We start from the raw sequence: 16,848 nt of genomic DNA, 5'->3' as shown, positions 1-16,848 counted from the left end.
GAAGTGAGCTCCTCCAGCCTGTGTATGGGATGTACAACAGCATTTTGCACAGACTGGACATCACTTGTCAGCCCCACAGGGCCCCAGTTGCCTTTTGGTTCTCTCTGACACCCTCCATACAAAGAAATAAATACAATTAACTGCCAAGACACTAGGTGTTAAACAGCATTTGGTGATTTCAGTTGGAAGTTGGCCCATCTCAGCTGATGTGTTGCAGCCCCCAGCAGCAAACCGAGTCGCTGGTGCTAGCAGAGATGGGCTTTGCTGTTTCTGTCAGGGGGCATTTGCTTGTGTTTTTTGGGGTTTTATTCTCCTTACACATATTTTTCCATTTGTGCTGAAATGTAGGCAAGATTTTCTGGCAGGATGTCTTCCCATGTTGGTCACAATTAAGTAGTTAAACATACAACTGCGGATGGCTTTCCAGCCGGGATGGCTTTCCTCTTTGCGGTGGTTAGGGGTAAAGTAGCCATCTCCTGCTGGGAGTATGAGCAATTGCAGGGAAGAAATGAGACTCCAAAGTCACCGGAGGGTAAATACACAGATAAAGCAGGAAACTGAGGGAAAACCCACTGCAGTCAGCCTTCCTGCAAGGTTTTCCTTGCTCCCGTCGGAGCCGCTGTGCGGTGGGGTGGGTGACCACCGTCTCAGGGGGAGCACATCTTCCGGGGCACCGCGTGTGCCGAAGGGCACCATGTGCCAGAGGTGGAGGCAGTGGGTTTTAATATTTTGCTTCAAGAGCAGTGCAGCTCAGCCCCCGCAGCCAGGACAGGGTGTAGAGGGAATCCGGGAGGGCAGCACAAATCTGCAGCGTTCACAGCACGGCCCCTCAGGCTCCCTGACTCGCCTCAGCTGCAAAACACAGAAAGCCCAACATTACGATCCCCAGCAACAAAATTTGCGCTGTCCTGAAGATTGCCTGAAAAGGTTTTAGGCTTGGTCCTCGGCGTCGTGAATAATAAACTTTTCTATTTGTTCTCTCTTTTCTTCCCCAGCAACATCCTTTCTTCACCCTGCACGAATCCAAAGAGACAGACGTCGCCTCTTTTGTCAAACTCATCCTGGGAGACTGAGAACTGGACTTGTAAATGAATTGCCCTTCTGTGGACTGGTGGGTGCAGGGGAGGGGCACGTGGCAGGACTTGCCATGGAAGCACCAACAGAAAGTCGCCGTGTTTTGTTTTGTTTTGTTTTTATTCTGAGAAACCCCCGCCTCGCCGAAGTTTTTAAAAGGGTTCTTTGGTATCCATAGTGACATAGAACGAGCTGGTTAGTGAAATGAATTTTAATAAGGTGGATAACCTTAACACAAAAACAAAACAAAAAAAAAATTAAGAGAGTGATTTACATATTTAATGACAGTGGAAATCCTCCTTCCTAACTTTCTCCTCATCCCCTTTCCCTTTCCCCTGAACCAGAATTTGCTTTGTCATGGTAATAGGTGCTATGGTAGTCATGAAGTTGTATGTAGATTTATATTTTGTCCCTTCCATTATTTTAATATTTATGTTAAGTGCTTGATGGAATAGATTTCTGTTTTATATGAGGATGAATGCGTGGTGATGATGATGATGCAAAATGAGGCCACAGCAAGCAATAGTTGTAGGGCTTTGCTGGGGAACAGGTGTCAAAGGAAAAGAGAAAGAAGAGACAAAGTGTCTGTGTCGTGGAAAGTATTTAATGTGCATCGTAAAAAGAATTTATAAACAAGGCTCCTGGCTCAGCTACTCGAGCTGCTCTTGCAGGGAGAGGCTCTGCCTGGGGAGAACCTCTGCCCTACGTCCCACTGACTTCCTCTGCTGTATTGGGCAGGTGATGAGGTCTGGAGTGGGAAGACATTGAGAGGATAAAAGCCCTAGGGGGAAATAAATTGTTAGATAAGTTGCACAAAGATCAGGAAGGAGGAGGCTGCAGTGGTCAGTCCCCACCTGCCCGCAAGCCCAGCAGCGTTGCAGTGCCTGGGGCTCCCTTGGGCTGGGGATGAGCTGCTTTGGGTCTCAAAGGGAGTTCCTCTCTTCTTTTCCACATGGGAAAGGATAACAGTCTGCACAGCACAACATCTGTGAAAAATGGGATATCTCAGCACGCGTTTCCAGGGCTCTCAGCTCTGCATCAGCAGCAATCCCTCCGTGCTTGCCCACGGAGTTTGGAAGCGTTAGCGAGCTCCCCTGGAGCCCGTGCCGGCATGAGGTTTGGGCCGTGTCCAGCGCTGGTTGGGATGCCGAGGGCAGCCGGGAGCGCTGGGCTCCAGCACGGGCTGCAGGTGTCCCCCCGAGAGCTGCAGCCTGGGAAACCACACAGGGAAACCACAGCCCACCCTGATCAGGAGCTCGTCGCTGTTGGCTGGGTGGTCAGAGCAAAGCTGCTAGCCGGGGCAGGAGCAAGGCAACACGGTTACTGTCTGGAGAAAGAGGTGACTGTGCGCTGCAAGGTGCTGCTGTGGGTCTGGAGCAAGGCCGCTGGCTCCGGATTGACACTGGTTTGACTGAGCCAGAGCTGCACAGCTGCCTTGCTCGGCTCTGAGGTCCTTTGCCTGTGGCTCCTTCCCCTGGCCCCGCGAAGGAGCATCCCTGTGTGTGCGGCTGTGCCGGAGCGTTTGTGTGTGCCTGGTGCCCCTCCACTCGCGTCCCTTCCCCATCCATCGCTTCAGGGCGGACCCTCAGAATCAAATCCCAACCAGAAGCACACGTCGCTTGGCAATATTTAAGTTGTGCAGGATGTAATTCAGCCTGAGATCCAGCCCTTTCTCTCCCCGTTTAGCGGCACCAATCTCTGTTGATGCAGGTTGGGCTTCTGGATGGCCCGAGTGTCTGTTTGGGAAGCGATCCTTTGGAAGGGCTAATGGGGAGGGCAGGATTTAGAGCTGGGGTTCCCAAATGATGGTACCTCTTGTGCTAGGGACACGCTGACCACTTGGAAGAGGTGCCTGTAGACACTGCCAGTGCCTGGGCTGCCACCATCACTGCCATGACAGAGGTGGCTGTCAACCCTAAAATAGTGCAGCTCTGCCCGGGCCCAGCATCGAAGGAGAAGGGAGCATTGCCCATGGGGATTTGCCAGTCCTTGTGCACTTCAGCTGCGGAGCAGGGAGGCGTGAGGAGGGCTCGTGGGAGTCGGGGTGCGAGGGTTTCCTGGCTGCAAAGAGCTCATGGGTTGTGCAGACGCTGGGGAAGAAGTTCCCTGTCCTCGGCCCGTGTTCCACAAGCCTGCCCGGCCCTCAGTAACGATAAGCTCCATATTCCGCTTTGTGTGGAGGGGAACCTTTCAGGTTACATTTTGTTGCGAATGAAACACGAGGATGTTTTACTTCGCAGTGTAATTTTAAGAGGCCTCGCATGGCTCATAATCTGCCCTCTCATATTCCGTGGTGTGTGTGTGTGTGCGTTTTCTCTGTCTCACTTTCTCAGAGTCGCAGAGCTGTTTTGATTGATTGTCCTCAGCTGCAGCTAAAAGTCCAGCCAGCCAGTTTATAGAGTTGGTTCCAGCATCAATTCTCGCTTTGAAAAACATGACATTTAAAACCACCCTTTGGTTTTCCTACATATGGATCTGATGCTTTTGTTAAAGATTGTTTTTGCTGCTTTTCTCTTGGAATATAAGTCTCATTTGGACACCACATCTCCTTGACCTCAGAGCACCTTTATTTCAGTGCCATTGTAATTGACAGGTTGAATTTATGAGATACTGTCAAAATTCAGTATTAATAGCAGATATTAATGTCACCAGCGTTTTCCAATAGAAAATTAATGTCAGTGTTGTCTGCAGCTAGCAACCCTCTTGAATGATTCCTACATGCCTCGACACAACATGCTGAGTGCTCTCTTTTATGCTTTTTGCTCTTGCAGTGCTTGGGCCGTCTAATCCCGTTGTTTTAATGACATTACAATGGGGCGTGCAACAAATCACTTCACTTCCCTCCTGCTTCTCCGTGACTTTGTTCCTTTAGAAGTCATTTGTGTCAGCCCAGAGTAAGTGTGAATCCGTATGACCGGTGTGAATGAAACCAGCGATCCAAGCGATCACTGCAGAAGGTGGTTATGGCAGGAGGGAAGTGCAGAGGTTGTCTGTCTGTCTGTCTCTGCATCCCTTGTGGTGCGTGTGGACACAAAGCTTGGCCTGCCCCAGGATTTTCTTAGAGAGAAGCTCGAGCCGGTGGTCTCAGCGCCAGGAGGAGAGTGAGGGATTCCTGTGTTCTTAAAGGCTCTGAAAACGTGCTGGGCTACACAACAAAAATCAGGCTTTACTCTTTCATTTGCTTGTAACGTCTGTGAAGATGAAAAGCCTTTGCTTGGCTGCACCGTGAGCGCAGGGTTGCCTGGGACAGGCGTGGTTGCTGGGACATAAAGCTTTTCCCAACAGCCGTGCCCATGAACAGCCAAGGTGTTGAGGCTTAAAGCTGTTCTCCAAAAAGCTCTTTATTTTCAGGCTGCACAGGACTCTGTGCATGTTAGATTGCTCTGAACTGGGATTATTAAACTGCAAAAGTAGCAGGTCTCGTGCCATAGACCCCAAAACAATGCAAAACCACACCAGGGAGTGGAGAGGACAGAAGAGCCGTGACCTGGAGCAGCTGCGTGAATTAATTCCAGCACAGTTCCCCATTTGCAAGGCCGGGGGGGCCTCTCCACTCTGCCGCAGGCAGAAGTTATCAGGCTGCATAAAAGACGTACAGCCCACCCCGTGGCAGGCGGCAGGGGACCACTGGGCCGTGATGTTCATCCTCTTTTGTCCCCCACCATACAGCTTTTGGTGTCCCTGCAACCTCTGGATGCCTGAGACCCCACCGTCACTAGAGCACTTGAAGTGTCCCTGGCAGAAAAGCAACTTTCTGGGTCCCCAAGAGCCCGATGGTCCCTTAAACTTCAAAGAGAAGCTGGAGGACATTTGCTGGTTACTGTTTTAAATGCCAGGTTCGTGCTGCTGCAGTGGGTGAAATGCCCGTCTTTTCTGGAGATTTTCCAGGTGTACAAAACTTTACACAGTTATCTACGTACTGTATTTCTGCATTTTTCCTGACTTTTGTCAGATTTACTGCTGAGGAAGGTGGCATTTCTGACTTGTTGAAGAGGTGGGAACACCACCTTTTGTGATGGAGAAGGCAGTTGGGGTTCAGTACTCACAAAAAGCTCCAAAGAACAATCTGCAGCTGAGCTCCCACTTGTTCCACAGATACAGAGGGAGGTGGTTTTGTGGTTGCTGGGTCAGTGCTACCTACGCCTTGTCTTGGTGGGACACGGTGTTGCCTGATGCCGAGGGCAGAGACACCAGCGTACGCTGCTTTATCTGGGATGTCTCCATAGTTGCTGCAAGCTAAGTATTTACTTGTACATTGCCCTCCTTTCCTAGACATTTTGAAGGGAAAATCCTGCTTGGCCAACAGAGCGTTGCTTTAGTGGCTGGTCTGATGTAGTTCAGACAAGGTTCCCACCAGCTCCCTGTTTAATAGACCTCTTTTTGATTAAAAACAAACCCCAAACTCCTCGCTCAGAAAAGCCAGCCAAGATGCTCTTTTTTTTCCTCTCTCTTCCATCTTGTTCCTCTCAGAGGAACTCTGGGGGCCCGTCTTGGTGCTTTCACTCTTCCACATGCCAAAGATTGCTACATCCCTCTTAGTTACGCTCCTGCCAAACCAGATCTTATAGTCTTGCCTCAAAAAATCATCCACTTCCCTGCTCCTCGGGGTTCCTTTTGTTGCTGTTGCTTTTTCATTGAATTTCCTCCTGTTTATTGACATGTCTATTGTTGAGCTTCCTGGACACATGCAGCTCTCTTTTTTGGGTACAGAGAAAGGCAAATAGTTGCCTTCGCTGGTCTGCCCCTGCTGTTGGGGAAATACTGCTGGCGATACGATTCCTGCAGCAGGGGATGGGTCTCAGTGAGAACTGGGGTCATGGAGGGTGTAAACTGGCATTTCTCCATTGGCTTGGCTGGAATAAGGCCAGTTTTGTCCAGCTGAGAATCTGTCCTTAATGTCTAAACAGTTATTACACACTAATAAAGATTAATGATTGTAAATCCCCACGGATTATACATAAAACGGCAAGTTTTACTCATTAATCTTTATTGCCATATTATAGCTGTTTATGTTAGAAGGGTCGTCTCTTTTTGGTCTGAACGTGCACTTAGGAGGTGGGGGTTGAGCGTGGGGGAGACGAAGGGTGGACAAACCAGACCAGATGTCCACGTGTTTTACAGGCTGTGTCCTCCCCCCCAGGTTGATTGTTTCCTTGAAAGCCATTAACCAGCAGCAAAGGATGTATCACAGAGCTTTGTCCGCTTCGCTGGCCTCTGGCTGAGCTATAAAATCCAGATTGTTTCTGGTGAGAAGGGATCAGATCTCCTAATTAATATTTCAGCTCAGCCTTTACTGGAGCAGATGGATAATATGGAATTTGATGTGTGCTCTGGCAGGCCAGAGCTCTGCAGTGCAGTGAGATTCACTCTGGGATCGTGGCTGGAGAGATGCTTTCTGTGTGGTAGGAAGCTGGGTTGCAGGTTGAAAGGATGCTGCTACTTCACATAACCACACGCCGTAAAAACAGTTGATGTTGTTAATAAAGAGGGGCAGAAAAAGCTCAGTTGCATCTCAGCTTTCTTGTGTTTGCAGATGTGTGTAGATACAGGTAGGAGCTGGTGGTACCAGTGGTCTGGACACAAAGGTTCTTGTGCTATATAAATAAAAAGGACTCTAAAGACAGTAAAATGCAAGAGCGGTCTTAATGGGGTAGGGACAAAATGAGTCCTTTGATCGGCAGCTGGTGCCAATCCGCTCTGCCAGGGAAGGTCTGTAGTTGATGGGGAAGGCTGCTGGAGCAAAAAGAGAGGGCAGAGAGACAGCCACAGACTTGGTTGGGTACGTAGCCTGCTGGGACCGGCCTGTCTCCCCTTTCTCTGGCTGTTTGTACCTTCAGGCCCATTTGTAGGTAAGGAGTTTGCTCACAAGTCCCTCATTGCCACTGCATCCCCACTTCAGCAAAAAGAGACAAAATCTAAAATCCAAAAGAAACCCACAAGGAAAAACTGGAAGTGAGCTGATGCTCGTTGCCTGCTGCGCGCTCTTGTGCATCGCTGCTTCTCCTGCCGGACCTGCTGGTGAGATATTTAACGGACTTAAATGATGGGGAACACATTAGAATAAACATTTTAAGGTGGTCTCGAAGTAGCCTAATGGTGGAAATACCAAATGTACAGGCCACGGGGATAAATGAATTCTTCAGGGGTCTGTACAGCCGGCAGTGCCGTTCTACTGGGAGCGATTTTGGCTGCATGACGTTTATTCCATGGCCTCCTTTAGTACGCTCCTGGGTTGCTACAAAGCTCTTTGCCTCCATCGATACCTTAAGTCTCAGCCACCTTTAGGTTTTGTGTTTTACTGTCTGGGATTTTACTCGCAGCCTTTTTTCTGGGCGGTTGGTCAGAGCGAAGGAAAGGGAGAGCGGCCCCCAGCCAGCTCTCGGCTTTGGGAGAGGAAGGTCCTGCCTCTCCATTACCCAATTAACGGGACACGCAGCCAGAGCCTTGCTACCCTGCAGGTATCCAGCCCAAGCGAGAACTTCTCCCTTTGTGCTTCGCTGCCATCGCATTAAAAATCCCTTCCTGGAAGCGGAGCGGCTCTGGAGCTGCAGCAGCTTCGCTCCGAGGCGGCTCGTCCTCGGGATGGGCCGCCTTTCCTTCCTCGAAAGGCTCTTGGGTTTCTCTCCACGATGGGGCAAAAGTCCAGCGGCTGCGAGGTACCGCGAGGATACGCTGGGAGAAGCTTTGGAAGAGTCTTGAGCGCTCTGGAAATAGAGATGGAAATCTCAAAAGATCAGACGTCTTTCGGCAATTTCCAAAGCTATGTGGTTTTCGGCAGACCTGAAAACCCTTCCTAGAAGTTTATTTCAGGGTATTTTGGTATGTTACTTTCGCTTTTGGGCCCAGCTAAATCCAGGAAGCTCAGAATAGTGTAATTTTTAAATAAAGACTAAACACACCCCAAGTATTACTGAGCCGATCAGGAAAGTCTCTGTTTGGTTTCTCTTACAGGAAGAATTCAGGCCAGCTCCGGGTTTATCCTAATTCAGGCTGGTTTTGCCCCAGATTATTCTTCTTCTTGAGAAAATAAGACACCAGGCCGTGGTCTTTCCAAAACGCTGTGACCAGTCACGCAAGGGTACGAACCACGTTGTGCCAGAAGGTGGATGGAGATAAGTGGTCCAGGGAGAGGCGGCCAACATCTGATGGTTGGAACGAGCAGTCTGGCAACAGGCGTGCCCGCAGCCTCCAAAACCAAAGGTAGATACAGTTTCCCCAGGGGTTGCGTGATGGAGGTATCAGGGTCTGCCAGGTCTCGTTTTTTTTCCCTCTAATAAAGAACATTCAGTCATCGTGGAGAGTCCAGGAACAATATCTGAAAGCCTCCGGTATTTCTCAGCCCAGCTGTGGGGGGTTTTTTTCAGGATGGATACCGCAAAAAGTCGGGAAGGACCAGGTGTCCTTCATTTACGCAGCCAGACTGAGGAGATGTAGATCAAGTGCCTCATAAGAGCCAAATAGGTGTGTTTAAAGATGAATTACAGTCTCCGTCATAACTGTTAAATCAGGATCAAATTTTCTCATGTACAGGTGCAGCTGGAGAATTCTCCATCCACATTTAGCCCAGATTTAGTCATTAGTCCTGGAGAAATACCTAAGAGCACGGACTGTGCCATTTGGAGGACGTCTGGCAGGTCGGGGCTCTGCAGGGTACAAAGTACAGCATCGCCAAAACCAGCACCGGGCTCCAAGTATTTCCTACATAATCTAGATTATGAAATGAATTTCCAGAGCTCTGCCACCGCTTCGCTTCCTCCACAATTGTGAATCGAGTGGTTCGTGCTTGGCGACAGCTGTCACTGTGCCAGCGGGGCTGCTGGAAATAGCCGCAATGTACAAAGAGTTGGGATTTTGCGTTTGTTTTTTAACAGCAGTGCCTTGCGGGGGGAGCTGCTCAATGGAGTTTCTTGCAAATGGGAAATGGGTTGGAGTAAAACTTGCCTTTTCTCGCAGAAGAAAGGAGCTGTCTAAAAATGCCCGAAATCTTCAATTTAAGGAATTACAGTTTTACTGGCAAAGATCCGTGATTAGCATCGAAATATATGAAATTTCTAGAATTTCGGTCTGGTGGTGTGAAATCTGCTCTCTCATGAGATGGTGGGAAATTTGTAATAAGGTTATTTCTACGTACTTCCAGCTAAAAAAAGAACTGAGCACAATGGGAAAGCAACCACTTCCCAGTGGTCTGCTGGGCTTGAAGAGGGCACAGGCAAAGCAGCTGTGTTGTGAACACAGCAGAAAAGAGGCACCTTTCCAACCTGCCGTCAGGAAGGTCCTTATTTTACTTTATTTTTAGGATTATTTTTTTTACAGTAACATTATTTCATTTCAGAACTGTGAAAGTTTCTGCTTTTCCTTACGTGTGGGAGGCTGATTATTCTTTTTCATGTTCTCATTATTTATTATTTATCCATTTCTGGTACTAGACAAGATGTGCTGAAGGCATCTCCCAGCCTACCCTCCAGCCTTATGGAATACCTATAGGATCTCTTGACAGCTGGGATGGCAACTGGCAGTAGCTGGCTAATTATTATTTTAAATTATATTTATAGCAATTTAGATTTTATTTTAGTGACCTGGTTTGCTCTAGAATTAGGGATGGGGATAAGGAATATTTCGTAAAAGAGTGGATTTTTCAGTGTTTCTTTAAACATTGTGGAGGCTTCTGAATAAACCTGCTCACTCTTTTTTAATAGGAAAAGCACTGGTTGGGTTGTAGTTGTTCCTTCAAGAGGGGGTTGACTTAGCATCAGGGTTCAGTTTAAGTGGTAAAAATGTTTAGTGTCACAACGTCATTAACCAAAAAGCTCATTGGAACTCTGAGAAAGTGATAATTTTCCACCTGACAAATCAAATCTGGTTGGTGATGAACTTGGTTTGACCAAGTCTCACTCCAGGCTTTTCTCTTACCAAATTTTCCTGGAGTTTTCCTTTAGCCCTCGAGCCGGGGAGACTTGGGGTTGCCAGGATGGCTTCAAAGCGGAGCTGAGGGCCACCCAGCACCCTCTGCCCGGACATCTGTGGCTCTGGAGGACATGAGTCCTACAGAAACAATGGAGCAACTCATGACCGGCTGCTTCTTGCTCGGTCAGAGATGTCGAGGTGAAATCCCACAAGCGTGACCTGTGTTAGACAAGCAGGATCGGGGGCTCAAAACCAACCTTTGTTCTTTTTATTCCCCTTCTCCTCTTCACAAAGGTGCCTTGCTGCTCTTCTGCTCCAAAAGCCTCCCTGGCCTTTCTGATGAAGAATGCTGCGGTGCATCTGTTTTCCAACAGCTTGCATTGGTTTTCTGGTTTGTTTTTCCTTCCCTCTATGTATAAGGAATGGTGGGTAGCAGAATGTGGAATTCATTAGAAGTTCATAAAGCGGGGACCTCAGAAGGATGTGGGTATAAATGGTTTTCAGGCATCTGAGGTGAACTTTAAATGGAGCTTTGGTCTTCATTTGCTTTCTGCTTTTCAAATACCATTTATGAGAAAGTGGAGCTGTCAAAGCCGCACATGAACTTTGCCTTCTTGCAAATAACTTGTCTCAAAGTAAATTGTCAAAATGCACAAGAAACTTGTCTCAAAGTAAATCCAGTAGCTCTACAAAGCTGGAAACGTATGTGCATTACAGTGTGTGTGTTGTGCATGGGTGGGTGGGGTGAGTAAATCTACCATTTTGGAGATCTAAAAAAAAACGCAATGCAAGCGTTTTTAGGAAAGGCAATGTAAAATATTTATTTCTTGGCAAAAGTACATCAGACCACATCTCCCATCCTTCTTTTAATTGCTTCGTGTTTGTTTTTGTTGTCTAAGTCTTTGCTGGCCCGTTTCCTCCGCAGCGCTTGTTGCTGCTCAGCAGCCGTAACCTCACACAACCCCTGCGGCAGCGCGGGGCGCGGGGCACGGGCTCTGCTCTCGGCGGGGAAAGCGCCGCTGTTCGCGTCCACGGCGGGAACGGAAAAGGTAGGGTTAGACTAGAGAAGGCAGCACAATGCAGTATGAGCGATTTTCAATTTTGAGTCTTCTTGAGGAAACTCTGCCGTGGTGAAAGTCAAAACTGCCCTTTCCTAACGCAAGATCCTGGAATCGTAGCTTTGGGGAGGGCGGGTTTGTCCAGAGATAGCGAGCGTTGAGATAGACTCTTATTGCCTTGGCCTGTTCTCGTGAACATGTCCTAGTGGTATATTTAAAAGAAATGAAGTGCTGTCATCTCTGGGAGGTGCCACCCAGGTTCTTGTCAGCGCTGGTTAAGGTCCCCTGGGGCTTTGCCGGGGGTTTGTAGCAGCGCAGAGCCACCCCGTGCCATGACAAACCGAGCTCCCAGCTCCTTCTCCTGTCTGCAACCAGGCGGATTTCACCCCGGGGCCGGTCAGATGTTGCAGAGTTCGCAGGGTCCTCCCTGCGCCCCACAGAACTTCGGCTGCCCCCCCATACGGCTCCACGTCCGCCCCGTCTGAAACACTTCTCTTACTCTGTGTCATCTTCATTCATCTCAAAGCCGTTCCCCATACTATGAAGATGATAAATAGCTGGAGACTGACAGTAGGACCATGTGTGTAACATTAGATAAGCTTTCATTTAACGCTGTTGTTTTAATGAGATGCTTTTAGGATCCGTGTTGTGCTGGATTAGGGATATTGGTGGAACAACTGAACTGGTATTCTTAAACCTGACTGCTCCAGATCCTTTTCCTCCACCCTCTTCATTAAAAAAAAAGAATAGATTGGGAGAATATATTTAACTTGAACAAGAACCCAAACACTGCTGGTGGAATAAGTGAATCGTCTTTACCACGCTTCAGTTTGATTTCTCAGGATACCCAAAGGCTTGTCAGTGCTGCTGAGAGAAGGGGACAGTTCACCTTTTTGAAACTTCAACCACTGTAACCGTTTTCCAGATGTGCGTGTGCGCGCGCGTGTGTGTTAAATTCAGCAGCGTGTGTGCGTGTGTTCTGCTGAATATTGTGTGCATCTATGAACTGCTTCAAACAACTGCCTGGAAGTCAAAACCGACCACCTCTTTCCAGTCATATGTTTGCCGTGACTTTTCATAACCACACTTGAACTAGTGGTCTTGGATTAAATATTCAAAGAGCAGGGCATCTTTATAGCAATGGTATGTCAGTCAAATTAAGAAAAATGTACACAAAAATAAATAAATGAGATTTAAAAGTGGTGTGCTGTCAGTTTACCTGTATTTACCCAGTGGAAGTTGTCGGGGACGCACTTTGGGCTGCTTTTGCTTTTCACGTGGAAGGTTTTTAAGGCTCATCTTGCTCGTAGCAGCTTATCTCACGTTACTGAAAACTCAGGAATGCCGAAGCTGCTCTACAGAAGGAATCGTCAGTCTTTTTGCCGTCGGTTTTTCCTTCTGCGCTTGGGCTGGCGTGGCTGGGGGAGCAGAACACCCACATCCCGTCCAGCCCACATCAAAGGCGCTGCTGCGGTGAGACGAGCCGCCTTCCTGCACCCCCCCGAAAAATACCAGCTTTTCAGCGGGGATGGGGGGCTCTAGGGGCTGCAAACGGCCACAGCGTTGCTGGGGTGCGGGTTTGGGAGCCCGGCGGTTCGCTCAGCACCTTGCAGCGATGCGGCCAAAGGGAGCGGTGGGGTTGTCGGTCCCCACACCCGCGGGATGGAAAACAGACATCGGGGCTTTGCTCTGGCTTTCACCAGGTCCTGGATCCAACCCTTGATCCCGCTGCCAGGCCCATTGCTATTATCTGCAATTAAGCCTTGCGTTTCTTTGAAGGTTAACGATGAGGCTGTGCATTTGTCATGATGCAAAGCCAATTTTCACCCTTAATTTATTAGGCGAAGTCAAATAGCATTTTGCTTGAGTAAAGCGTGCTGGTCTGGGTCATGCTGAAACATGAATCGCTATTTCCCTCTTTCTCGTGTAAATAAAATTATGCTTCCCTTTATATTAGAATTGCCGAAAACAATATATCAGCTCCCTCTGCTGATCCTGCAGCCCCAGTCACGGCAAAAGCGCAAGTCGCAGAGCTGATGCGCTAAGGAACGAACTAAACAAAAATAGCCCAGTTAATATAATAACCTTTAAGGGCACAGGGAAGGAATCAATGTTTATCACATCCAAGAAAGCACAATGCCCTGGGCTGAATGCTTCGCGATTGCAGGGGGAGTGTTGCCCGGCCTGGGTGGTGGACGGAGGTTGCCATAAAAACGTCTGAAGAGAAGAGCTGCAAGAGGCACAGAACCATTTCTGGGAACTCCGAGCAAAACAGCTGCCCCAGTTTTATCGGCATTCTGGTATGTGTGTGTATGTGTGTTCTGTTTAAAAGAAGAAACTGAGCGCCACACTTATTTTATCAAATCAAATTAGCCTTGTATGTTCAGAATATTTATGCATTGGTACTTTTTTTTTTTTTTAAGAGCTTTATCTCACTGTAATCAATTCCAAATACAAAACTATTTTTATCACTGAAATGCAGCAGTAATTTATAAGATGTAGACGGAACGCACACGAGATGCCAAAAGCAATTTCATGGAGCCTCCTTTGTTGTCATCTACAATGCGTCAGCTCTTGCCTTCAGCCTCCCATCAATTTTAAAAGCCCCAAGATAAAAACAAATAATAAATAAAAAGGAGTAATTGTACTGAAGCAGCTGCCAACCTCTACAATAGTCTAGAGATACGTATGCACCTTTGGGATGGAGTTTGATTGAACACGGCACAATAGTGTAAGCTGTGCTGAGCTTTGTGATACAATTATTTTAGTTGACAAAATGGCAGATCTTGTTCCCTCTGCATCCCTTGCCTGCTCTATTGAATTTAACGTATGTGCAGAAAATGAAATTGTGAAATAATGTCCTGCATTGTCACAAGTAACGTCACTTTGAAATAAGGAAGAGGGGAAGGTGAGGTGCTCACAGCCAAACAGGACTCCAGCCCTGTAGAAGGTAATATTTAAAGTAGCACTCAGAGAGAAACGTCCCTGGCCTTGCAGAACGTACCTCGGCCACTGAACCAGTCCTTGTTGCCTCTGTATGTGGTTCTTGCTGAGAGTGGAAAGAAATTATAAGGGAAAATCAAATGCTGAGGTGTAAACAATTTTCAGTCATTAGAGATTATAAAACTGGAGAGAGAGATGTGTTCCACAACTCTTGCTAAAGATAGCCTGGAATATCTAGAATCCAACTTTGTGACTTTTACTGGAGCACACTTTGGGCTGGCAAATGGCATTTTTCTAATACTTACTTCTGCATGGTGACAGATGCCCAGGACTATGGACCAAGCATCTGCAGAAACTGCATGTTTTTCAGACCGTATCTTTGATCTTGCCATTGCAAACATCATTTCTGCTCTCTCGAATTACCCTGGTGTTTCCTACAAAGCCGTGTATTACCGCTCCACCACGCTGCTGGTTGCAGGTCTGGCACTCTGCTCTCCGATGCTGGAAGTGCATGGGGTGATGCTGAAAGCAAAATATCGCAGAGCTTCTTAAGAGCATCCTGCATGTAGACGTGATGCTTCTTAAGAGCGTCCTGCATCTAGACATGATGTGGGTCACTGATGTTAAAGATATGAATGTTTAATTCTGCTTCATTTGCTTGCCAGATCCTACTAATGTTATGAGAGGAACAGACAAATTGGAAGTATTTTCAGTCTTAAAAAAGCATCCTATTTTAATTCCCAATGACTGTTTCTAACATATTGATGTTAATTACATCTCTTTCAGTATTCTATTAACTACAGGTATTGCAAATAAGTGGAAGAACATTACAGAGTGTTAACAAACTACTAATGGCAAACACTACTAAGACACCTTTCTTGTTTGCCTACCACTTTGACATTAGAGTGCTTTTGGGAAATAATAATAATTTAAAAAATCCCTCTTGAAGGAATCATTACTAAAGCATTTTGCATGCAGATTACTTCAGGCTTCAGCATTGCAACTCTCGGCGAGGGCAGGAGATGAAGGCCAAGATTTGTTGATTGAGATCAGATGGCTGGTGGCGAGAAGGAATCTAGATGACTTAACTGGAGGGATTAAACTCAAGTCTTTTGGCTTCCATTTGGCTGTTTTATAAGCTCCGCTGCTGGGCCAGCTAAGCTGGGCTGTGTTCCCCTCGTCGCGTATGTGTGATGTTAGCGGGGCGGTTTGTAGTATCAGACGGTCCATCAGTATTAGTGGTCCAGACGTTCTGGGTGAGAAAGGAAAAGTCACTGTAACCAAAAGCTAAAATTAGTCCCTGTCCGCGCACCTCCAGCCCGGCTCTGACCTACCGCACCGGGGCTTTTTGGTGGTTGATGGCGTGCAGATGCCAATGGGCAGGTCCAGCATTCCCAAGAGCTCCAGCCCTGTTTCCCTGCCCTCCCCAGGTCTCTGCAGCCCCCAAAACACAAGCGCTGTCCCCCGGCAGTGTCCCTGCAGGGTGACGCACCGTTGGGCACGCGAGGAGGAGGGTTTTGCTATCGGCGATTCACGTCTGAAGCCTCACCCGTTAGACGTGCCCCCACGGGGGGAGATGGAGCTCGCTTTCTTCTTTCTGTCAGAGCCCTAACCTTTCATTTTACAACACTGATTGAAACCAAGAGTGGAAATAAAAAGTCAGAGCTACTCTCTGTTTTCCTTCCCCTCCCTTCCATTATCTTCTTTCCTTTCCATCCCTCCCCATTTCACATGCCTCTCAGATTGCGTCCCCCTGGTTTTCCACTTATTTATTGACCCAGACCTAATTCCTTATTTCCAGAAATGTGTCATGAATCCTGCCTTTGAGTAATTTGCTTTTTGCTTTCCAGGCTCACCTCTTTGACCACGTTTTCCTGTAAGAGATAAGGATATAGGGTTTATGGAGTAATCACAGCAGGATGCCTGGGTTTCATTCACAGATCTGTTGCCACTGGCTCATTATGGAAAATTAGGAGAGTTATTTCACCTTTCAGTTCTCACCTCAGTGTCACCATCTGTAAAACAAGGCTAATAATTGTTATCTCTTCCTTGCAGGAGAACTGGGGAGCTTCGCTAATGACCATCTGCTAAATGTTCTCAGAGCCTCACATGAACATTTCTACTGAAGTGCAAATTATTATTAGAAACCAGGGATTGTTACTGGATTGATATCAAATCATTGTCGACAGCTTCTCTGCAGGGAAAACTTAGGCTCAGCCAACAAGAACAAGCTGCATGTTTTGAAGTTTTGCAGTTGATTATATTGGCTTTCATCTTCTGGTAAGAGGATCCTCTGCCATCTGAACTCTCTGATCTCTGGGAACACAATTCATCCGATCAATCTGGAGGAAAATAAACCTCCTCAGACAAAAAAATAAAGTATCCACCTGAGATCCTGTGAAGATGGAAGATGTCAATTCATTCCCAGCCCCCAGTCCTTAACTCTTGTAAAGCCGGCGTGTCTCCGGCCCACCAGGCGATGCCGAAGAGAAGGACATAACGCACCATTGCACGGCCTCGGTATTGCAAAGAGCCTCGCCTGGGCTAAACTATAATTGAAAACATGCGAATATTTGACAATGAAATTGGTGCCACTGAAGGCTTCTGTGGACTGTCTGAGGGATATGTCTTGATCTCGTGGCAGCACATGGAGATTTGAGGTGCCAGGACAGATTTCAGCTGCGGCTTCTTCCTGGTGTGAGCCAGTCCAGGCTGAAGGACTTATCCTGAACCCCACCTACCGTATTTTCTCCATAGATCAGCCTCAAGCTGCTCACCCAGTCCTGACAGCTGATGGATTTAGTTGCAAACTGAATTTTGAGCACCAACTAGATAGAAACCACCACTGGGTCATCATTGGTGTGTGCCC

The 16,848-nt window shown here is 47.6% G+C and overlaps 1 protein-coding gene across 1 annotated transcript in view; it reads left to right on the top strand.

Moving 5' to 3' along the window:
• MAP2K6 (mitogen-activated protein kinase kinase 6) overlaps positions 1-12,262 on the top strand; it is a 47,730-nt gene extending 35,468 nt beyond the window's left edge. Inside the window, exon 12 of the mRNA XM_082067256.1 lies at positions 996-12,262. Within this exon, the coding sequence (XP_081923382.1) occupies positions 996-1,073 (78 nt within the window). The 3' untranslated portion in view covers positions 1,074-12,262. The remainder of the gene's footprint in view (positions 1-995) is intronic.
• Positions 12,263-16,848: the final 4,586 nt, after the last annotated feature.

Source organism: Streptopelia decaocto, assembly GCF_964273445.1.
Source record: "Streptopelia decaocto genome assembly, chromosome: 16".
NCBI classification, from domain to species: Eukaryota; Metazoa; Chordata; class Aves; order Columbiformes; family Columbidae; genus Streptopelia; species Streptopelia decaocto.
The sequence above is the reverse complement of the archived record's forward strand: the minus strand, read 5'-3'. Positions and strand labels throughout refer to the sequence as shown.